Raw genomic sequence first — 23,832 nt, 5'->3', positions numbered from 1 at the left:
GCTGGGAGGGAGCTGACAAGGGAAGGCACCCACAGAAGGACTGGTGGGAGATGTGAGGGTTGGAGGACGTCTTGGACAGAGTCATGAAGTTTTGATTTCTCTCAGGAGAGGTGCCAGCAGAACTTCCACCCTGGATTTCCTGAGGTCAAACTTTGGCCTCTTTGGGAAGACAGAGTCCCTAGGGAGGCAGTGCTGAAGGGCAAAGGAGACCAGGAAGGCTGGGAATTCTCCATGAACAAAATCCTACAGATGCAGGAACATCCCCATGGGCCAAAAGGTGAGATGCTGGGGAAGGAGACCAGCCTGGATGAACAGCTAGAACTCAGGACAAAGAAAGGTTGTTCATCACCTTTGGAAGAAGGGGCAGCTGTTCCAGAGGACTACAAGGATGTGATGGGGATCTGCAGGGAGAAAATTAGATGGGTCAAAGCCCAGCAAGAACCTGATCTGGCAGCTGTAAAAGGCAATAAGAACTGTTCTGCTAGCAAATCTTCAGCCAAAGATAATGTGGACCATTGGAAAGTGTACAACCTGACTACAGCCTTTTATTTCTATTGTTTCATAGGGATGATAAAATCAATTTTAAAAGGTGTCAGAGAACCATTCAAGGAAGACAAAGCCAATCTCCAGGTTAGGAAGGAATTTAGGCAATGCAAAACTACCAGAGACACAAAGCAGCAAAGCCTCTGTTTTCTGAATGTTTCCTAAAGTCTTGCAAATATTTCAATGCTTGGCTTTGTGTTTACTACACTTGCACTGGACTAACCTGGCTGAACCACTGCCTTGCATTCACCTAAACTTGCTGTGACCTCCAAACTTTTGTGTCCCTTTTGGCAACTGGGGGACTCCCCCACTTGGCTAATAAGAGTCCCCACTGTGGTATCTCCATACTAAGGAATGCATTTATCATCTCTCCCCATGTTTCACCCCTGAGAGCTGGCTTGAGGCTGCTCATTCAGCTGTGCAGCATCCATCTGAGAGCAGCAGCTTCTCACACAATCCTGAGCCTTACCCAGCTCTGAAGTGCCCCAGGTCCAAGAACAGCACAGGTTTTCCTCATCCAAAAACCTCCCAGGGCTCCTGCTGTGGAGAAAGGAATCAGGAAACCTCCTGCCTTCCCTCTGGACATAAGCCACAGAGTTTGCTCTAGAGCCATGCTCTGTAGCAGCCAGAGGGCTTCAAGCCTTAGGACTGGGTGGAAGCAAATTTTGCAAAAATCAATAATTCCTTCTAAAAATTCTCAGTCCTATTGACAATAAAATGAAATGTCCTTGCCTGTGGACTCCAGAGGCACTTCATTCAACCTTGAAACACACTCTCCTTAAACTTCAGTTCAGGCTGATATCAATTTGTACATTCCCTTAACCTCCCTGCCCCCATAACCTTATTTTCAAAGCTGGGGACCACCCAATATTCCCACCTCAAATGGAGACAAACTTTTTCCTACTCTTTTTATTCTTAGGCAGTTACAGTTTTTTTGTTTATTTTTCCACAGGCAATGTCTTGCAAAAAACATCTATTCTTTACGTGGAGAGGACAAGGAGATCTGGTTGCTTTGCTTTTTCAGAGAGGCTGGAAAATCAATCAAAACAATTGGGTGAACTGAAGGATAATAATTGTAGAAATCACATGAAATAAACCAAGTAAACAGTCTGTTCAGAGATGGATCAGCATTTCTCCTGTGTTCTGTCTTCAGACTGAAAAAAATGAAGGCTCCATTTGCTGCTTGATTACAGGATGATTACAAGAGATCAATAAGACAAGACTATGAAGGCAGTTAAGAAAATCCTTTGAACGAAAAGAAACTAAGAAGAAAAAATGCTTACTTTGTCTTGCCTAAAGAAATTAAGTTGAAAATGAAATTGCCTAAGAAGTTGATTGCTTCTTTGGGTTCCCAGGAGGGGAAAAATACAAAGGAGAGAAATTTCTAAGCTAAAAGACAATCCTGGCTTAAGAAGAACATATGGACTGTTTATCTACACTCCCCAAGGAAAGATGTGGGTTGAAAATTGGGGAGAAGTTTCTAAGGATCAGAACTATGAAGTTCTGGAACAGTTTTCCACTAGCAGGGGGCAAAGGAGCCCTTTTTTGACACAGAGCTCGAGTGGTTCTGCCACTGCAGGATTTATAGGCTGTGTGCACTGTGAAATTACCCTAAACAGCACTATGGGAAACTGCTACAGATCAGAGGTATGAAACAATTGCACAGGCCTTATTATTATTTTTATTATACCTTTTGGTCAAAGTTGACTCAATCTTTCCTGTTCCTAGTGATTTTTTTGTGGTGATGAAATCACCAGAGTTAAAAAAGCCAAGAGAGAAAACTGTCCAACCTGACGAGGAGTTTTAAACTCAGAATGGTGAAGAAGGGAGAGAGTCACCATCAGTTGGTGAAGAAATGGTGGAGCAGCAAAGAGGCTGGGATGGTGTGAGCAGAAGGGACCTCACTTGAAGTGAGGGGCCCAAAACTGGGCACAGCACTCGAGGTGTGGCCTCATCAGTGCCAAAGGACACAGAGGGACAATCACTTCCCTAATTAACAGCATAGGTTCCTAAATCCTGGCACTGCTCAGTGAAATGCATAATAATCAACTTCACAATAGCTTGGCAGGGTCTGTGCAAAAGCAATCTGCTATGATTGCACCAGCAAGATGTTGAGAAGGACTCCTCCCTTACAGAAGGAGACCCTGGCTTATGTTTCTGAACGTTTAAAAGCGTGGACAATTTGACACAGCCCCTGAAATGCTGCACTGTTGCAGTTTCTTGCTTAGGGAAGCAGCCCACCTGTGGAGGCTTCAAGCAGTCAGACACTCCTAAGGTTTCTATCTTGAAAGGAAGAGGAAGAACAGAAATAAAATTTTTATGCCCATTTTTTCATTTCATTTCACAGAGAAGGATGGAAGGATTTCTCTGTGAAGGATCAAATGATGTAATTATAGAATCATAGAATTGCTTGGGTTGGAAGGGTTGAAAGCTCATCCAGTTCCAACTCCCCTGCCATGGGCAGGGACATGGGCTTCCACTAGACCAGGTTGCTCAGAGCCCCATAGGTACCTCCATTCCAAAACTTTCTATTGTTTTAAATGAGTAATGGTAAATTAAGGCTATTTTGTCTTTGTTGACACGCACAAGCAGTGCACATCACAGAGAATTTTAAGGCAGATTTAACATGTATAAGGAAGACACTTTGAAGAGAGATATTGTGTAGAATATGAAGCATGTTTGCCCTGTGTAAAGGTCATTTACCTCATGAGATCTCGACCTCATTGTGGCCTTCCAGTGCCTGAAGGGAACCCACAGGAAAGATGGAGAGAGACTCTTGACAAGGGCCTGCAGTGACAGGACAAGGGGCAATGGCTTCACACTGACACAGAGCAGGGGTAGATTGGATATTGGGAAGGAATTGTTCCCTGTGAGGGTGGTGGGACCCTGGCACAGGTTTCCCAGAGAAGCTGTGGCTGCCCCATCCCTGGCAGTGTTCCAGACCAGGTTGGATGGGGCTCTGAGCAACCTGGGATAGTGGAAGGTGTCTCTGCCCATGGCAGGGGGCTGGAACTGGATGTTCTTTAAGGCTCCTTCCAACCCAGGCCATTCTGTGATGGTGATGTAAGATCTCACAATCACAGCTCCCTCAGAACTCACACACCGAAATTTCCTCTCTGCTTATCCCATAGCTGTGTTTGCCATCATCATCTTGTTCTCAGGGCTTTTCTCCTGCAAGCCCAAAGGCCTGTTTTAATTGGGGGGTGTTCACCACCAACATTTAATAAACAGTAATTACTTGAACTTTAATCTGTTCTGCAGGTTCTTCTAAGAGGAACTCAAACCTTCAGGGAGAAAATCAACTGTTGTGATGCTTTCCTGAGCTATAAACAGATGAGGTTTTTTTGCCCTCCCTAAAGAGCAGCAAGCCCTGTCACAGTGTGACATAGGTAGCAAACTGTGAATCTAATTAAGTGTATAATTATGCAGCAGATTGCAGCACAGTGTGCTATTACTTAAACCAACTGACTTGCATGGCAGTCCCAGAGACATGGAAGTCGATGCAGAGCTGAACACATTAGGGAGCATTTCTAGGGCAGGGTGAAGAAGGAGTCAGGCTCAGTTCATCCACACTAACAGCACCCACATCCCTTCAACAACAACAAAAAAAAGCCTCAGCAGACACACAAATTCAAAGTCTAAACACAGTGCAAAAACAAACTTGGCAGTGCTATGGAGTTGCTCATGAAGGTTTGCAAATATTTGTCTCAGCCTTTTTTTGGATGAGGCTGTCAGCACAGAGCTCTAGCACAGCATCACTTCTCCTTGAATTATAGCAAATTGATAATACCTCCTCAAATTGCCTGTGTTCAACAAGAATTTCCCTTTTATCAAACTCCCCTTCCCACAGAAGCAGGAGCTGGAAGATGTGTGCCATTGCACCATGGAGCTCCCAGATTCGAGTCCTGAAACTTGCATAAATAACACTTCCAGTGAGAATTCCTGTTAAATAATCCACACAGAACTGACCTACATTTGCAAATCTCTTTTGAACCAGTGCAACAGGAATACAAATGGAATTAGAAGCCAGCACTGACTTCAGAGCTGAATTCAGAGCTCTGTGTGCCCACCACAGCAGGGCACAAGCGAGGTGTGGCTTGGGCTTCAAAGCTGCTGCCATTCCCAGTGTTGCTTTAGGCACTTGGAAACAGATGGCACATTTCTGGGGAATTCTGCAGGCAAACACACACTGCCAGGTACCATTTTGTCTTGTCTGGGAGAACTAGGGACTCCAAGCAGATTCACAGTGAACAGATGGAAAAAACACGCTCTGAAGTAACACCGAGTCTCCTGAAAATCAGGAAAAACGTGGTTTGAAATCTAATCTGAGATTACAGCCGTGACTGATAACTGCAGGCAGAATCTGATGGTGTCAGGGAAGTATAAAACAATTGCTAAAATCACATTTGCTACAGAAAGTTGAGATGAACACCCAGGTACTGTCAGTGCTTGGTTTCCAGCAGGCAGTTCCATGCAAAGCCCCAGATTCCAGGCACAGAGGATGGGATGTGACCCTGATCTGCCCTGTGGGGTTGATGGACCCTCCCTGTCACTGGCAGCCTTTGGTCTTGCACAGTTTACTGAGGGTTTTTGGGTGCTGACCATGAGCAGCTCTGCCCTTTAGCCCTCTCAGAGCTGGTAATTAATTGCCAAGCTGGTGGATGTCCTCACCTCACCTGGATCTCAGCACAAGGGAAAAAGGCTCCCAATCTGCTGAATATTAAAAAAAAAGTCTCAGGTTATGTACCAGAAAATTAATGCAAAATGCACTGCACTGGAAAATGGGTACAGGAAGAGAGATATACAGCAGGCTAAATAGCATCAACAAAGCCCAGAACATCAACAACAAGACAAACATCAAGGGAAAAAAAACAAACAAAAATAAACAGAGCATGAAGGGACCTGTACTTTGTATGGGAATGGAAAGCTTGTGCTGTGATATGGACAGGAATAGTGACAAACAGGTGAAACCAATAGAAAATCATTAACTTTCTGAAAACTACATTTTTTCTTCTCTTGCTTTTGACACAAGACAGATGAAATTCAAATAATAATTTGGCTCAATGTTGCCCACTGATCCTGACTGGAGCACACTTGATGCAAGCAGGGCTCTATACCCTGTTGATAATGAGCACACTTGATGTTTCAACAGGGCTGCAGCTTCACAAAGAGGCAGGAAAATGAAAAGATAAATCTAAATTTATCTCCTGACTTTAGAGAAGTCAAGCAAAAACAATGTGAATAAAAGCAGTGTGTTTTTTTTTAAATTATCTTATTATTGATTATCACAATTTCACCACATAAGGTTTGATCAGAACTAATCAAATCCCCCAGCAACAGATTAAATGATTCTGTCTGTTCTCTGATTTAGTTTTCCCTTAAAGAAACTGGCAGGTAATTGTCCCTTAAATAGCTCCTGTCTCCAGACTGGCTCTTCTTTCCATTCCAGACACTGCAGAATAAAACCTTTTCTTCCTTTTCAAATTCTTCCTCCCAAGGTGGGTTCCTGCTGCACATGCAGTAAAGCCAAGCAGGCTTGAGCACACAGCCAAGGAGGGAAGCATTGATTCTGCATTTCTGAATTTTGTCCTTTTCAGCAAGAATTTCTTCACAGAAAGGGTTATCAAGCATTGGGATAAGCTGCCCAGGAATGATGAGTCCATGGTTCTAAAATGAAGTCAGTGGCCTGGGTAAGTCAGATTAGGAATTTCAAGCAGACTTAAGCCAGTTTTTGAAGACTAGCATGAAAATTTTCAAATATTTACAGTAAAAGTTAATTAGTGGGGAAGGGGATTGTTCTTTAATTTATGCTGTATCATAAATAGATCATAGATTTTTATCATAAATAAATAATAGATTTTTCTTGTTTCAAGAAAACACAAGAATGTGGGAGGTTATTCTTTTGTTAAAGATTCATAAATGCACTGAAGTGCAGGCTGGGAAAATGCTAAAGGCAGCAAAAAGAAAGGAATAATATGGTCTGGGGAGCAACAAACATGGAAAAAGGAGTGGCTCTTTCTTTCCTACCCATCTTAAACTTCAGGGTATAAAGCACGGGGTGCACATGGGAAAAACAGGTAAGAAAAATGCTGTCAAAACTAGAAACAGGTGAACATCTTTTGTTTTCATTTTCACTCAATTATGTTACTGAATTACTGCTCTGACACATTCTTGGGACACAACCTCTGCTTTTCCCAGGCTGCCCTCAGCCTTCAGAAGCTCAAAAAATGCAGTGGCAGCACCAGCTTCATTTTCATTAATAGCAACATTAGCTAGAGGTGAACTTCCTAAGGAAGCTTGACCTACAGAATGTGGAAATACTCCTGTTTTCCACCCTTCCCTCAGTAAGCCCTGTTGGCCAAAGACAGGGGACAAATTCAGAGAAAACAGAACTTGCACTTTATCCACTCATAGAAAGAACATAAATTTAAGCCTTCCACACCAGTTAGTTCTATGGCAGAGAGACAACACAAACACCTTAACAGGGACAAAATCACAGCCCTGAGATACCAACCACAAGACACAAACCCAGAAGAAACCAGATGTCTCCAGGAGAACATTCTTCAGCTGCTCACTGAAGCCTCAGCTTGCAAAACCATCCATTCCTGAATCTGTAAAGCCCACGACAAGTCCTTCAGACAGCAAAAAGGCAAAAGAGTGACTTACCACAGGCACTGCTGGGTGAAGAGAAGCAGCAGTTCCATGAGCAGCTCAGCAGAGCTTTCATAACCACAACTGCCAGAGCCAAACTGACTCCTTACCCTACACCTGCCTCCCCCACCCAGGGCTGCTTTAAGCACTTTGTGGTCACCTTTGCCTCCAGTCCTCCCTCCAGCCACACCTGAAAAGCTCCTCAGGTGCAGGCAGTTGGACAAATCCCCTACAGCACCTGAGGTGCTCCTCTGGCAGAACAGGGTTTCTGTTTCTTAGTACAGACTGCTTTGACCAGGGACCAGAAGCTGAGAGGCATCTCCTCCATGTAGAGGAGGTTTGCAATAGTAAGGTTCAGGGATAATCCTGAGACAAGTGAACTCAATGGTTTTAAAGCAAGGAACATGCACCTCTATTGCCAAAATCACAGAATCACAGAATGGTTGGGGTTGGAGGGGTAAAGATCATCCAGTTCCATCCCCCTGCCATGGAGGGGAGCAACCTTCCACTAGCCCAGGTTGCTCAGAGCCCCATCCAGCCTGGCCTTGGACACTTTCAGGGGCAGCCACAGCCTCTCTAGGCAACCCGTGCCAGGTCCCTCAGGATGGCATCCTGTCCTTCAGGTGTGGCAACTCTGCTTTAGTGTCATCTGTAAACTTCCCGAGGGTGCACTCAATCCCTTTGACTACATCATTAAAAAAGATAGGAAATAACATCAGTCCCAGTATGAGCTCCTGAGGGACACCACGTGCCCGATGTCCATCAGGACAGTGAGCTGTTGTCCACTACCCTTCGTATGTGTATATACAGAAAACTTTGAAGGGAGACATTTAATGGCTTTTTAATCAGTTTTATCAGCACAGAGGATGAATGTTGGGCAAGGAGGTTCCGGAAGAGGTGGATGGAAAACCGGGATCAGGATTTGCTAAGCAGCAGCTCCGACTACTGGCGATTCAGTGCAAGCCCGGTCTGTGGCTATAGGGGTAAAGCAATCTACACGTGTTGCTATAGCTGTTTCTCCAGCTGTGGATGCCATATTCTGCTCCAAACCAGAATCTCGGCAACAAAATCCCTGATATTCCCTAGTGAGGATAAGAAAGGCAATTTCCATTCCGTAGTTTGCAACATACCCAACTGATGTTAAGCTTTTCCAAGGAGTGGTGTTTAGGGAGGAAGTCCCGGGAAAGAAGCCTGATAGCAGCAGACCATCACTGCTCTCAGTTCTGCCACCAGCTTCCCTTTGCTCTTTTGTCAGTGCCCTTCACCTTCTGCTCACCTACCTCAAATAAGCTGCAATAATATTCTCATTAATTACTCAGAATTTGCAGTGCTTTTTATGTAACAGTCTTCTGATCTCATTTCATAGAATCATATCCATGTGCATTTCTTAGGGCAGAGGGAAAAGAAGAAATAAGCAGGGAGAGAGAGGTAACTACAGAATAATTACTGCCAGCATGAATGCTCCTCCTAGTCATTAAAATCTGTCCTTTAAGCAACTGGAGAAACCTTTTAAGCTTTTCTCAGCCTGGAGAAAAGGAGGCTCAGGGGGAACCTTCTGGCTCTGCACAACTCCCTGACATGAGGGGATAGCTGGGGGGGTCAGGCTCTGCTGCCAGGTAAGAAGGGACAGGACAAGAGGAAACAGACTCAAGCTGAGCCAAAGGAGGTTCAGGGTGGACATCAGGAAGATTTTCATGGAAAGAGTGGTCAGACATTGGAATGGGCTGCCCAGGGACACTGTGGAACCCCCATCCCTGGAGGTGTTCAAGAAACCACTGGATGTGCCACTCAGTGCTCTGGTCCAATTGTCAAGGTGGTAACCAAAGACTGGGCTCAACAATCTTGGAGGTCTTTTCCAACCTTAGCAATTCTACGGATTACAGCAATTCTGTACTCAGGGCTTTATTACAAAACAAAGGAATTGCTTTACAAAGGTAACTAGGGAGAAAGCAGAGTGTAGTTTTTGCAAGGTGGGAAGGGGAAATCCTGCATAACGCCAAGTATTGTAATGTGATGTTTTACTTTACCCATATTCCTGATGTGGAACAGCTGCTTAAAGTAAATGTCCCATGGATATTCACCCTTTTCCCACTCTCTAATGGCTGTCTGAATTAAGATCCTGTAGGAGAGCTCAGGGGTGCAACTGGAAAAACTGTGCTTTGAATGGGGAGGGGGGGAATAAATCACTGCACCATGGTAAACATTTCCAGAACTGGCACCTCACATTCCAACACTGCCTTTGCCAGCTTTTCCTGCAGCACTCTGCCATCTGAAAATGGAAACTGCTCGTTAACCATGCAGGGCTATGTGATAATTGCATCTCTGTACTCTTGTGAAGCAGCTCACTGAAACACGAGTGCTTTCACAGCAGGATGTGAGCAACATGCAATAAATCAAGATCAGGGCCACACTTAGTAAATGAGTGCTAATGAGACTACAGAGTTAGGGTCTGATAGAGAAAAGCTGGCAGCCAAAAATAATAAAAGCTGAGGCTCAAATTACTAACAATAGGCACTTCCAGTTTTGCCCTAGCTTTTGAACTGTCAGATTTATTTTAAAAGTACTGAATTTATGTTATCAAAAGAAAAATAAGCAATCCATGAGAGCCAAATTTAATACTTCCTTCAAAGGCAGGATCAAAAAAACTCACACTATCACAAGAGCCTACCTCTTTCTCACAGAGTAAACATTAGCAGCAGCAGTTTTGATGTGGAAAAACAAAATGTGTAAGCTCTTGAAATTTGAGAAACACTTTGCCCAGGAGTTTCACAGTAGTTTAGCAATACAGAAAGAGTGAGAGACTGTTCTCTGGCTACAGCAATCACCTGAGGGAGCTGGGGGTGTTTAACCCGGAGAAATGGAGGCTCAGTGACCTCATAGTTCTCTGCAACTCCCTGAAAGGAGGCTGGCACTTTCTTTAAGAGCTGTGTTCAGTGCAGAAGGCCAAGTTCAGAAGAGTCAAAAACTTAAAACCAGGGCTTTGTCTGAGATCTCATAGTCTGAGCAGGTGGCATTCCCAGCAATCCCTACTGGAAAGGGCAAGGTCTGGGCAACCTAGTCCCAAACTGCAACACTCTTGAAACCATTTGAGCACCTAAAGCTCAGTGATACATTTGTTTTGAGAGCCAAGGGAGAAAGGGACAAGTGTTATGGCACATTCCCTCTAGTCCCAACCTTCAAAACATTACAGTGCTCACCATCTAAGCCACCACGTTATTTGCTTTTGTGGCAGAGAGAAAATCTGCATTGCAGTGACAGTCCCCCCTTAACTGAAAAGACAACACTGGTGAAACACAGTTTACATGATTCATACATTTTACTCAGTATGTACACAGTTCTCCAAAGAGGTTGGGTCATCCAAAGGCAGTTTAAGAAGCTTTAAGTATCCCCCTTGCCAGCTGTTACATGGGCTGTGTTTTTGGCTTTACTTCCTCCAGCTCAGCATCCAACCAGCGGAACCTGCGGTGACGGCGCAGGACTTCGATGGCCTTTTGTTCCAGGGGGGTTGGTTCAATCCCCAGCTCTTCAAAACCAGGAAGGTCAGGAAATGTCATGTCTGTTGTGTGAAACTTCAGCAAGAATAGGGAGGGTAAGGAAACAAAAAGATAATTTACTTGAAATGAATAGCTTTACACCCAATGCAATCATTCTCCTGCCAAAAGAAATAGAGGAAGAGGAAAGATTCAAACAGAACTGAGGCATTATTACACAAGGTCTTGAGTACCAAGACCTTCAATAGGAGGTACAGGTATTCTGCATCCAGCAAAAAGTCCTTCAGGCTTTAATTCAGGAATAAATACCATGCAGGAAGTGTCTTCCTTTCCTCTCCATGCATTATCAGGGAAGTTTACTGCATTGCAACCACAAAATTAAGAACTCCAATGCTATATATGAACTCCAATTATGAATATTCTGACTTGTCAAGAAAATGTTGTGTTGAATTACCATCTCTGGTAGCTTATTTTGCTCTGCTTATGGTTTAGAACATGCACAGGACAAATAATTCTAATTAGCATATATGCAACCCATATGACGTATATCCTAGAAAACATATTTCTCTTATGCTGGTGTTCCTTGAAAGGTCTTCTAAGTCAAACACATCTAATATTGCACAGATTATTTAAGGAAGAAAAGCTTGGAAAGAAGAACAACCAGACTCAGAAGTGACATGGAGAAACTCCCTCTTACACCACCTATGCTACAGCTGACTTGCAGCAGTTTTAGTGATCTGGTGCAGGCTTATTTTATGAAATGTAACTCAAGAAACTACAAAGGCAACTGGAAGAAAGGTTTTTGGAGATGTTACAATTGTATCCTGGGGGACAATCAGGTTAAGTAGGCTATTGATACTGTGTGATAACAAAACATATTGAAATTCTACTGCTGCAAAACAGTTGGGAGAGTCACTCCATAATTCAGAAAGTTTAGGGAATGTACATGACTGTCTTTGCTAGCCTACACATATGCCAGAATTTGACACTAATACTTGCCAATTGCTACTTTTTTCTTGCTTGCAGTTTGTTTTTTGCAACTTATCTCTCCACCCCCAATGAAGCACTCTGGTAAGTCAGGAATAAACATGAAGTGACAACATTCTCCCAGGAAATGCACTTGAATGTTAAGTGAGATTTTGGGAAGTGTACAGGGTGTCAGTTCAACTTCAGTCGTTAACAACACCATTCCCTGGATGATGTAAATTATTTTAGTGCACCTAGAGGTACATAAACTGATTAAGAGTGGGGAGCACTGCGTCCCTCACTTTGCTCATCCAACCTCTACTTTTGGCTGTTTTCAATTCCATGTTTTTGGGGAATGCAAAACTACAAGTGGGAGTTACAAATGCACAATGCAACATTTCCCAAGAGGCATGTTTTGGCTGATCCCACACTTACCCGATCCACCTTGTCCCGTGTCAGCCACGGTTCAAATGGATTTATCTCGAAGAATCTTGCAACTAAACTGTGAACAGAAGAAATATTGCAAAAGTGCAGTCATTTATCCAGATACAAAGAAATCTGGTAAAATTTATTTCAGACTTAATAGGCAGTGAGAAAGAGCTTATTCTGAAGCTGTTCTTGCAAGTTCTGAGTTCATTAAAGCACGAGATGTGCCAGCCACCAAGCTCTTAGTTGTGTTTCTGGTAATTAACTGTTCCTGAATTATTGGATCTTCTATTATTTTACTTTGGATGGAATGGAGAAGTAGATCTCTAGAAGTTAAAATGAGCATTAGTAGGAGGGGAAAGTAAACCCCACATCCAATTCCCCACACACCAGAGGGCTTAGTCTTGCCCCTGCCTTTCATCCAAACTCTGTTCCCTGCCAGTGTAGGCAGCAATGTAATTAGTCACGAAGCTGGATTCAATGCCTCCAGGAGAAAACACACTTGCTGACAACTAAATGAGTTATCAGCAACACAAACAAGCTGGTGGAATCTGGAGCAATCTATAAAAAGGGTCAGGATTAGGATATCTGCAGTTTTCAGAAATGAAGATTCCCCTGAAAGAAGGGAATCTGATAAGGAAAAGAAAATAACACTACAGCTCTTGCTGAGCATCTCAGGACCAACAGCAGAATCTCTCACTGAACAGGCAGGACCTCCTGTTGAAGTCCTTACCTGGCAGATCAGGGTGCTACTGAGTTACTGCACATAAACACAACTCATCTGCCTTTTAGGTGCATTCTTTTCTCAAAAATATGAACTAACACTTAGTTTAGATCATAAACAAAAAAGCATAACACGGACTGCAGCAAATGTGACTAAAACTAAGAAGCAACCACATAGCACCTTTTTAACAAGCTGCTCTGTGTCACCTGTGCCATGTTATAACCTGGTGCCTCTTGCAGCCAATACAGAACAGCCACAACAGTTTAGAATGTTCTAAGTGTTATCCATCAGCACTTCCATGGATCCAATGCTGAGTTCCACTGGCAGGACGGTTCTAACTCTGGTGACTGATTAAGCTTATTAATTGGCATTTTACTAAAAATGAGGAGGACCAGGATGCCAAATAATAACGCAGCCCATCATGCTGAGGGCAACTTCTGAAATGGCATTTATTGTTTGGGGTAGCTCTTCAAAAAGATGTGATTATTCCCTAAGGATCAGGCCCAAGCTCTTAAGCAGATCCTTATGATTGTGTACAAAAATCTGTCAGGGCCTGCAGTCAGCAACATGCACACAGATTTTCCCTGTGGTATTATTCAAAATCATTTGCTTTGCTACTAATTTTATCAAATTAGGACCTTTTGCTACTTCTTGGCTCAGCAAAGCCATTCAATCACAGAATCACTTAGGCTGGAGAAGACCTCCAGGATGATCAAGTCCAATCTCTGCTGATCACCACCTTGCCAACCAGACCAGAGCACTGAGTGCCATGTCCAGTTGTTTTTTCAACACCTCCCTGGGTAGCCCATCCCAATGTTCAACCACACTTTCTGTGAAGAAATTCTTCCTGATGTCCAACCCGAACCTCCCCTGGTGCAGCTGAGACTATGTCCTCTCATCCTGTCCCTAAATGTCTGGGAGAAATGACTCTGGAATGAACATCTATGTGAAGCTCACTACAAGCATCCATTTCATGTACCAGCTCAACTGCAGGTCTGTCCCTGAGCTGAAGGCTCAAAACTGGCTAACAAGTACCTCAGGAAAGACAACTTCTGCAACCCCACCACACTAAATAACAGCTGGGCAGAGTAAATAACCCATACAACAGGTACTTATGCTTCTGTGCTGCTAAGAGCTTACTGAGTTAGGATCTCACTTACTGGTAGAGAGGCCGTGGCAGTGGGTAGGGAATGAAGGGGTGGTGGGAAATGGTGTAGATGTACTCGACCATGTCATACAGGAGGTACCGGTGAGGGCTGGAAGGGAGAGCAGCAAACATCACACTTCAGTCAGCTACACTTCAATATTTGCAGCAAGAGGAAAAAAAACGATTTTAAACCCTACATCCCCAAGGCTATAAAAAGCCCATTTCTTCAATCCAAATAATATGCTAGCAGAGATTCCCCTGTGGCTCAGAGGTAGAAGGTTTATCCTGGAGCTGGAAAAGAAGTGGCAGAAAGGAACAGTGGGCATTTGGCTGCTGGCCAAGGCTAACCCACCACACCCACACTGGATGAAGTGTATTCTGCGTGCTTTGAAAGCACACTTGAGTGTGTCTCCTTCCATGCTGACTCCAATTCTGAACTCAAGACTTCCAGCACTGTGACAGGAGTTTGTTCAAGCCCACTTGGAAGCCAGGAAGCAAATGGAAAATTAAGGACACTTTATTAACAAGACATCCCATCTTTGGTAGGAAATGGCTGCAGTGAAATCGATTCACTTGCCTTTACTTGACTAAGAATATCTTGTTCTATTTAAAACCAAGGTGAATTGTCAAAAAAATGCACTCTCCCTCTCTCAAGATGGAGAGAATGAAGCAGTCTTCCATCCACCTGCCTAAGAGTAACAAACCACTGGGAATTCCCATTCCTTTCTTGTTAAGATTCAGCCTTGGCATTTTAGGCTCTCTAGATGGCTCAGACTGAGCTGTCAGGTATCTCCCTTGGCTTTCCAGGCAATTTGCTGTCATCCCAAGACATTCTGAAAAGCTCCATGATAGCACAAGAGTACAGTGCTGAGCAGTTTGATAAACCCAGGGTCTCACATATGCCAAGGTCTGAAGTTATAGGCATGAAAACTGAGCCTTCAACTGACATGTTCTCCAGGAAAGTTACAAGAGATCAGAGAAACATAAAATGTTGGAAAAGACCTTAAAAACCATCTCATTCCAACCCTCTGCCATGGGCAGGGACACCTCCCACTATCCCAGGTTGCTCAGAGCCCCATCCAGCCTGGCCTGGGACACTGCCAGGCATGGGGCAGCCACAGCTTCTCTGGGAAACCTGTAAATCCAGTTTCTAACTGTAGATCCACTGCCTCTAAGTCATTCTAATTCCAGGCGGTTTCCACACAGCTTTACCAGAATTTTCCCCAAATCCACGTTGTCTAGCAAGTTTCCCATGCTATTTCTTTGTGTCCACATACATCACATGAAATGCAGTGGAGCCCAGATTAGGATTTTCAGAGTACTCACAGTAAGAGCTTGAGCCATTTTTCCTCCCAAAAAGGAGGTGGAATTTATTGCAGCTCAAACTGTGTGCATGGATGGAGAAATTAAATGTACTGTGCAGCATGCCAAAAACTGACACCAGAAAGATCTACTACAGTTCATTAGAATCAGAAGTGACCTACCCAGCCAAGGCATATGTTTTTCCTTTTGCATCAGGATTCTTAATTGCATTAATAATTGCCTTTGCTACATCAACCACCTGTGAGGAACAAATTCCAACAGTTACCAAGAGAAAACAGGAATGCACACACTCTTCTTTCAGAGGTGATTTACAGATTAACATATCCACCCGAAGATTTGGGATTGGGATTTCGTGGAAAACTTACATAGACTGGTTGCTTGACTGTTTTTTTGCCCAGAGAAATAAGAGGCACACCACCAAACCAGCGCATGTCTGACAGAAAAAAAGAGAAAATCTGGGAATCCTTTCAGTACCAGAATGCAGAATGACCAAGACATTTTATACCACATCGAGTATGGATCTCTTCTGAAAATTGACTTTGCTTTAAAAAAAGTAGGATTGGGAAGAATGCCCAGCCAATTGCAGCACCATTTTTTTCAAAACACATGTAATTTTCATATTAACAGCAATGAGAGGGCTACATCTGCTGTTTCCTTAGAATGGCTAAGTACACACTCCCCCCTCAAAATAAAAGGATTACAAAAATAAAAACAAAGAGCAACATCTAACTAGATTGAGAAAGAATTTTGTCAAGAGCTGAGAATTTAGTATGTTGCTATGTATCCCACACATTCCTGATAAAAACACATCTATCTGCAATTCAGAAGCAAATCCAATTTTCTCTCTGTTCTCTACAGGCAGTTAAACCAATCATATATGGGTTTATTATTCCAAGAGTACATACTTGCATAATGATTGAGAAATCGGTCCTCTCTCCCGAACATCTCAGAGGGCTTCAAAATTACAGCATCTGGAAATTCTTCCCTCACCATCTTCTCTCCAACAGCCTATCAGTTAAAATGAACACATTCATTAGATCCATGCTGAACCAAGCAGAAGTGGATGCCTTTCACAACAGAGGGCATCCTTGACAACAGAACTGAAAGAAATGACGCCATCAGTAGCACAAAAATTATTTATATCTAAACCATTTGATCCTTGAGATGCTGCACTAAGATAAAGGTCTCACAGAAAGCCCAAACATTTCTCAGCTGCAGAAAAGAGTCTTTAGTAAAATCATACTCTAACTTCCTTCAAACAGACCCAGCTGGGGGGAAAACCCAAACCCAAACCAAACACAAAGTATGTTCTCAGCAAATATATTTAAGTGGATTCCAGACTTACTTTGTTCCTGAGGTATTTGGAAGGACTCTTCATGTTAGCATTCAGGTGAGAGATATGAATGAACTTTTCCACACCTGCTTCCTTACTTATCTGTGCAATACTTTGAGGAATATTTACAAATTCATCTTCAAATCTGAAGTTTCTAAAGCAAAGCAAAACTGAAATGTTATTTTAAGAGCAATCAACAACAGCTGCCAAAATGCAATTACTACATATTACTTGAATGTATTATCAAAAACCTATACTGACACTCTTTGTTAGAAACTAAATTTTCCTTCATAATGGACTCTTCACGCAATAAAATTAAAGGCAAGTGAAATTGAAACTAATCTTCAATTTCAGCTTCTCCGCCTTTTCACCTAGTAAGATTAAATCAGTACGAAATATCCTCTTGCCCACTTGTCTGTGAAATAAAAAACTCCCAGGGAAAGTGAAAACAGGTTATTTTTATTAAAAGAAGCACTCTGGCATCTGGAACTCTGAGCAAGGCTGTGTTTTTACAAATCCTGTTCAAAATTTGCCTCGATTTGACACACTTAATTACACTACAAAGAAGCTGAAAATTTCTGAGCTACACAAGTCAGGGCAGATGCTTGGCAGGGGGAAGCAGAAAAAAAACAAACCAGAGATCACAGAGGTGCTCATGCAAATGGAAAAATAATTTGTCAGAGCATTTAGAACTATTTCAGAGCAATCCTCCCCTCACTGTATGACATTCAAGGGGCCTAAATTAGGGGGTTGTACTGTGAAACAGTTTGGTATCTGATAAAGAACAATAAAGAAGCTCTGTCTCCATGCAGAACTGACATTATAGGCTGCCAACAATCCCAAAACTCTTTCCAACTATCCCAAGGCTGCAAGAAAGAGAACTGGCTTCTCATGTCACTGTACTGTCCCTGTAAGCACCCCTGCATCTTGACCATTCGCTCTGGGTAACAACCATCTTATCCAAACAGCTCCCTCTGTGTCCTTATCTCCTCCCACAGCTCTTCAGATCCCACTGGAGTCCAAAGAAAGCCTTAAAAATACAAAGTTATTTTTGAGCCTTCAATAACTAATCTGATCCTGGGAACCATCACTCCTGCTCTGCTCACCAAAACAGATTTAGAAACACACGAGAATGAACAACATCTCTCCTGTAACCATGGAGTTTCAAACAACACAGTACACACAGAGGAGCCTGGGCACAAGTACAAGGCAAGGAGGAAAGTATTTTCATGGCAGGCTTTGCTTATTTTGACTGATCTCTCCATCTAATCTTACTTTTCTTCCTGCCCAAGTTTTTCACAGGCTCTGGGATGATTACAATCATTACTCTGACCTCGTGTTTAACAAACCAGAGAACTTGATCTCAGGGTTTCAGCACCACCAGATATCCACATGCATAAAACGTGTCATTAAAACATTTGTGCCACACAGTGGTTAAGTTGTGTAATGCTCAGAAGTTTTAAACATGGACCAAGACTTGTCTGAATCTACTGAAACTGAACAGAGAACAAGATTTGGGGACTTTTAAACAGAATGAAGCTTTCTGTTGCTGTTCTCACACTTCCTTTTAATAATCAAAGAAACTGTCTTTTCTATAAATCATACTTTTTACACAAGTCTAGAAATTTTGAACATCAAAGGGCTGTTCATGAAAAAAAGGGCAACAAAAGCATTAGGTTTGTAAACATGATAACTACATTTGTTTGTGTCTACATACAAAGGCAAATCTCACCATTAAATTTTTGTCTGGCAGTTCTGCACAAGGCTTTAAATAAAATGAACATAATTGCATGAACACATACACAGAGAAGGTGGCTGTTATAGGTATTTTTAACTTAAAGTATGGGAATTTTTAAATCGATTTAAGAAAGGAACTATTCTTAGAAAGTATTATGAAAGAATGTTTCTGTAACTAATGTTGTCTGTGCCAAAATTCTATCAAAGAATGATGTTACTAGTCATAATCTTAGGGACTCTCCATCACTTATTCCTGTTTGATCATGGCTTTTCATAGCAGGCTACAACTCATCACTATGTCCAGTTGACAGGATGAAATGTTACTTCTGTGATAATGTAAATATAAAGTAAATATGAGTTAAATATAAATAAAATGTCAGTGTAAATATAAATATAAATATAAATAATTGGTAAAGCTCTGTCATCTATAGAAAGGCACTCAAGAAACACCTATGAGGTATGCGAAAACAGCATGTTTGAATCTTCTGACAGAAGTTGTATACTGGAAAATTTTGGAAAGAATACACTTTTCCAAAGCAGATCACAGCCAGGACTGGAGCTAACCATTGAAAGAAACTTTATATGCAAAATGTTGAGGTTGCCTTTTCACAAAAGCCAAAAACAATGGCAACATCACTGCACATACATGCTGTGACACATGGCAACAATACCTGGTGCAAATCCATCACATATAGGAAAAGAAAAAAAAAAGGAGAATTACTTTGTTTCCCATTCCTTTCCAATAAGATTAATGACCACATTGCTGTGCTGCACGGCTCTTTGGATGGAATCTTTGTCCCGACAGTCCCACTCCTGCAAAAGCAGAGCATCAGATGGGGAAAAGATGAGATAATGTGCAAACAGGCATCACCAAAGCAAGCTCTTTCACACCATTTCCATTTAGAGGCTAAACACCAGCTTAACAACATTTGTGTCTTTGAGAAGGAGTACTTGTACAGCCAGGGCTTTGTGCTTGATCCCAAGCCAGACTCACCATGAAGAGAAGCTGCCCCAGGTCGCCCATGGGCCGCAGATACATCAGGTCATACTGATCACAGCGATAGGGGATGATGACTTGAGAGCCAATGCGACCTAAAGGGCCACAAAAACCCCAAAGTTTCAAACAAATACATCCCTTTAAGTAGATGAACTTCTGAATAAACAAAGCTGCCTTTCTTCCCCTGGCATTAAGGCACTACAATTAGACACAGGTGTCTTGAATGCGTGTCTGCAAAGCTAAAAGTAGAACAGAACTAAGGTTCTTCTTGAACCTATGCAATTCAAATTCTTAAATAGGATTCTTCCCTTAATATTTAGGCTTGTAAGACAAAGTACCAAAGCTTGTTAACAAACAACCACAAAAACGGCGTGTCCTATAAACATAGAGTATCTAAAAGATGGCACATATATGAGGATATTTACATTTTTAAAGTTGCATGAAAAGAAGGAGGTGGAAAACATAGCATGGATTATTTTCCAAAATTTAAATTCCAAAGGGCAATTTTAAAGAATTCCAATCAAACTCCTGTAAACCTCTTAGTAAAATGTCCTAATAAAGAAGAACCAAATACATGCTGTAGCTCTCCTCAGACTTGCATTCTACAGAGGAGTAGGACTTCTTTTAACGACCTTAACCCTCAAAAGCTCCAAAACTTGCCTGATTAAAACACTTTCTCCTACTTGTCACATCCTGAAACCTAAGCATACTACAAAACACTTTTAAGATCCAAAATGCCAGAGATTTCTCCATCACCCTGCAACCTAAAGACTAATTAGTTTCATTAAACATTTATTTTCTATTTTTTTCCATCAGTACTCCTGGTGAGCATTACCTAAGCGGTTGACAACGTATCGTCCCAGGAAACCTGTGGCTCCAAAGACAGTGGCCACAATGCCACTGACAGAGGATCTTCCACTTCTCCCATGAGGGATCACAGCGTGATGGACCTGCCGGTGCTGCAGCAACACCGACGGTGCTGCAGTCAGGACAGAAATTCCATGGCCTGCAAAGTGGAACAAGAGAGAGTTCGGGACATTAATTGGGATTTGGCACTGCTAACTCACAGCTTATATTGGTTTTCTCATCACAGATCTTTTCTCTCTAATATCCCACGCTGAGGCTCCTGATGGGCTGTTTCAGAGATATCTGGAGGGGTCAGAGGGAAGCAGGCCTGGGAAGTTGTTGGTAAAGTTAAGGATCAAACAGAGACAGGGAAGGAGAAGACTTGCTCTTAAAGAGCAAGTAAAGCTTACTGTGAGTTTAAGGTGAAGCAAGTAAAGAATACTCAGCAAAAACATAAAATAGAACAGAAGAAGCAATCCTCCTGTATCACAGCTCTGCAGGAGGAGATAGGGAGAGATGCAAAGAGCCAGCTCCATGATACACAGGATGCTGTCTCAAAGCTGCTCCTTTCCTCAAGGAGCTAGGAAAACTTGGGAGCCATGGAGGCAGGACATCATCAGGATACTGATATACAAGAGCATGTGGTAACAGGACAAAGAGGAATGGCCTCACACTGACAGAGGAGGTTAAATGGGATATCAGGATGAAATTCCTCCCTGTGAGGGTGCTGAGCCCCTGGCACAGGTTTCCCAGAGAAGCTGTGGCTGCCCCATCCCTGGCCGTGTCCAAGGCCAGGCTGGATGGGACTGGGAGCAACCTGACACTTGCAAACTGAGGAAGGTTTTATCCCAACGTGATCAGGAATTACTGTCAGTGTCAGGGACACTGACAATGCAGCCACAATGTTGAGAAGATCAAAAGGATAGGGTGTGTTGAGGCATTAATTATATTGTTACCTCAGCTGACAGAACTCAAAATAGAAAATTCAACCAGATTTCAGCACCTGAAGGAGGTTTTTCGCTACCCAAAAGTCTCCTTTTCCATTTCTGTTCTCTCTATACCCCACAAACTGGAAAAAGATATTGCATCTCCAATTTTGTCCTGACAGGTAGTTTGAAAGCCAGTGAAAGTTAAAAAAAAATCAGCAATACTTTTTATATTTAAACAACTCTGTGGTTTTTTTTCCTGTTACTTCTGCAAAAATTATTGGTGGCAGGCTCCTCATAATGCCTCTTCACTATCATACCAACAAATAATATTTAATTATTGTTTTGTATCCTCCCACTTTTGTGTATTCTCCTATTGTGCTTACCTTAAGCTGTAAGGTGTTTAGTGATGAGCACCTTTCCTTGTTCTGTAACTCTGTGAGGTCTGGCTGCCATAAATTATCAGCAGCTATGGTTATATGCCCAACCATTGATTCAAATTCCACTTTCCAAAGAAGCTGTGGCTGCCCCATCCCTGGCAGTGTCCCAGGCCAGGCTGGATGGGGCTCTGAGCAACCTGGGATAGTGGGAGGTGTCCCTGCCCATGGCAGGGGTTGGAACGAGATGATCCTTAAGGTCCCTTCCCATCCCAATAGTTCTGCCATTCTGTGAATTAAAGCTCAAATATCCACAGCAAATCCAAACTGCCTTTTCCCTACCCAAGTTTGTTTATCCCTGTTCTCTCCCTATCCCACGAATTGGAAAAAGACACATCTCCCACTTTGTCCTGAAAGGCAGTCTGATAGCCAGGTAGGTAAATAAAGAACACACTGCCACCACTAAAAGGATATTAATTATTTTCTGCCCCTTCCCAACAAACCCCACTTACCATCTCAACTTAAGAGTGTGGGCAGAATCAATTTAAACGGAGGCAATGACCCAAATACACGCTTTAAATGTAATATTGGTAGCTAAACTTTACCATCGATCATGGCACAAAGGTCACAGTCACCTAAGAAACGGCAAAAGGAATCCAAGCTTTCAGCTTACAGGGCAGTGACAACCCCAGCGCGCCACCCGCAGCTACATCCCGAGTCCCTTATGCTCCAAGCCCCAGCTCCCTGAGGAGAAGGGAGGCACAAACGCGATCATTTCAGCGCCCCTGGCAAATTCTCGGTAGCTCCTTTCCAGGGAGCGGAGCGCGTCGCGGGCTGAGACAGAGCCGCACGAACGGGCCGAGCTCGCTGAGGGGCGGCAGGAGCAGCGGGGGCCGGGGCGGGCCCGTGAGGCGCTGACACTCACCTGCCCTTGGCAGCCCCAGCCCGCGGGCGCAGCGCGCCGCCGCCGCCATCTTGTGTCTTCCTGGGGCGGCACGGCGCATGCGCGGGGCCGCGGGCGCAGCGCGGCTGCGCGGGGCGGGGCCCCGGGAGATCCCTCAGAGGCTGCGGGGTCATTGCGGGGTGTCTCAGAGAGCGCAGGGTCACCGGTTCATTAAAAAGGAGTTCATTAGCGCGGGGGGGATTGTAGGGGTTAGTGAAGCCAGCCTGCCAGACGACATTGCTGTGTGAGCCGCGCTGTGGTACTGCGTGGTGCCTCCAGGGATTCCTTCAGCACTTCAGGGTGTGATGGTAGCTCTTAGGGACGGTAGCTGCACCGCCAGCCTGGGCAGCCGATTCCAGTGTCCGAGAAGGAATTCTTTAAGTGAAGGAGTTCTTCGTGGTGTGCAACCCGAGCCTCTGTGGCGCAGCTTGAGGCAGTTCCTTCTTGTTTTCTGGGAGCAGAGCCCGACCCCACCTGGAAACGCTTCAGATTACCGGTGGTTGTGATGCTGTACGTGAAGGCTGAGAAGGAAAGTGACACTCACCAGTGTGTTTGGACTGTTGGCAGACGGCAGGGGGAAGATGAGGGCCTGGCTTTTCCCTGGGCGCTGTCAGCGCTCATAAAACCAACCGTACGATGGCGATGTGGGCTTGCAAAAGGAGGAAAAGCTCCTGCCTTGCTCTAAACCACTGCAAGTGCAGAGCCAAGCTGAAAACGTCACTGCTGTCCAATCCACCGTGTCAAGACAAAAATATTTCAATTATCTTCCCCTCCCAAATTCAAACTCTTACTTGTGCCGCACTCAAATGGCAACACAAACTCCTCTGTGCTAATGAATTTCTTCATTCTGGCAGAGTCCGGCTACAAACTTGAAACCATCTGGCAAAAACACAGCTCCCAAAAGTGGCAGCTGAGAAAGCTCTTGCTGCTTACAATTTCAATTTTAGCCGAAGAACTTTACCAGTACATACCCTGCTGTCTGCACTTTCCTTCTCAGCTCTTTGAACCATCATAATCCTTCAGTCTCACAGAGCCACGATTCAAATGGAACAGCACCGGTGACTGCTCACGCATTACAAGTACCAGGATAGAAAGCTCAACAGCTTGGCTTTTGCATTCCCACCAGAACATTTCAACAGCTCTAAGTGACAGAACTGCTTATTAGGAAAAACCATTAAATGTCACCAAGACCATGCAGTCTGCGGATTCAAAATTGGTTTCTTTGCCAAAGAGAGGAACTATAAGCCCATCTCAAATTAGATCCCCTCCTTCGGATAAACAACATCCAGGAAATGAGCCTCTACAAAGGTGCCAGAACACTGTTACTGGGCATTACCTGCCCGGGGCACTCTTACCAGCTGCACACCCATTTCTGAGCATAGCTGCTTACCTTGTCCGAAGT

The 23,832-nt window shown here is 43.5% G+C and overlaps 1 protein-coding gene across 1 annotated transcript; it reads right to left on the bottom strand.

The window, feature by feature from the left end:
* Positions 1–10,491: 10,491 nt before the first annotated feature.
* On the bottom strand, positions 10,492–22,513 carry NDUFA9 (NADH:ubiquinone oxidoreductase subunit A9). The gene is made up of 11 exons (XM_014880974.2): positions 22,413–22,513; positions 20,174–20,344; positions 19,336–19,433; positions 19,063–19,154; positions 16,617–16,758; positions 16,177–16,279; positions 15,637–15,704; positions 15,433–15,509; positions 13,962–14,057; positions 12,087–12,153; positions 10,492–10,763 (listed from the first exon to the last, which is right to left on the bottom strand). Exons 1-11 carry the CDS (start codon positions 22,489–22,491, stop codon positions 10,596–10,598), a joined length of 1,161 nt encoding a protein of 386 aa, XP_014736460.2. The 5' UTR covers positions 22,492–22,513; the 3' UTR covers positions 10,492–10,595.
* Between the last annotated feature and the right edge of the window lie 1,319 nt (positions 22,514–23,832).

The sequence above is a fragment of the Sturnus vulgaris genome, chromosome 5 (assembly GCF_052056855.1).
Source record: "Sturnus vulgaris isolate bStuVul1 chromosome 5, bStuVul1.hap1, whole genome shotgun sequence".
NCBI lineage: Eukaryota > Metazoa > Chordata > Aves > Passeriformes > Sturnidae > Sturnus > Sturnus vulgaris.
This window is presented reverse-complemented; position numbering and strand designations above follow the sequence as displayed.

Excerpts from the sequence above, each read along its gene's own strand:
- NDUFA9 (XM_014880974.2), bottom strand. The coding sequence starts at position 22,491 with ATGCGCCGTGCCGCCCCAGGAAGACACAAGATGGCGGCGGCGGCGCGC. Across the intron at positions 19,434-20,173 it reads ATACGTTGTCAACCGCTTAG|GTCGCATTGGCTCTCAAGTC; the intron begins GTAATGCTCACC and ends GTGGCCCTTTAG. Across the intron at positions 14,058-15,432 it reads AAAACATATGCCTTGGCTGG|CCCTCACCGGTACCTCCTGT; the intron begins GTAGGTCACTTC and ends TCTCCCTTCCAG.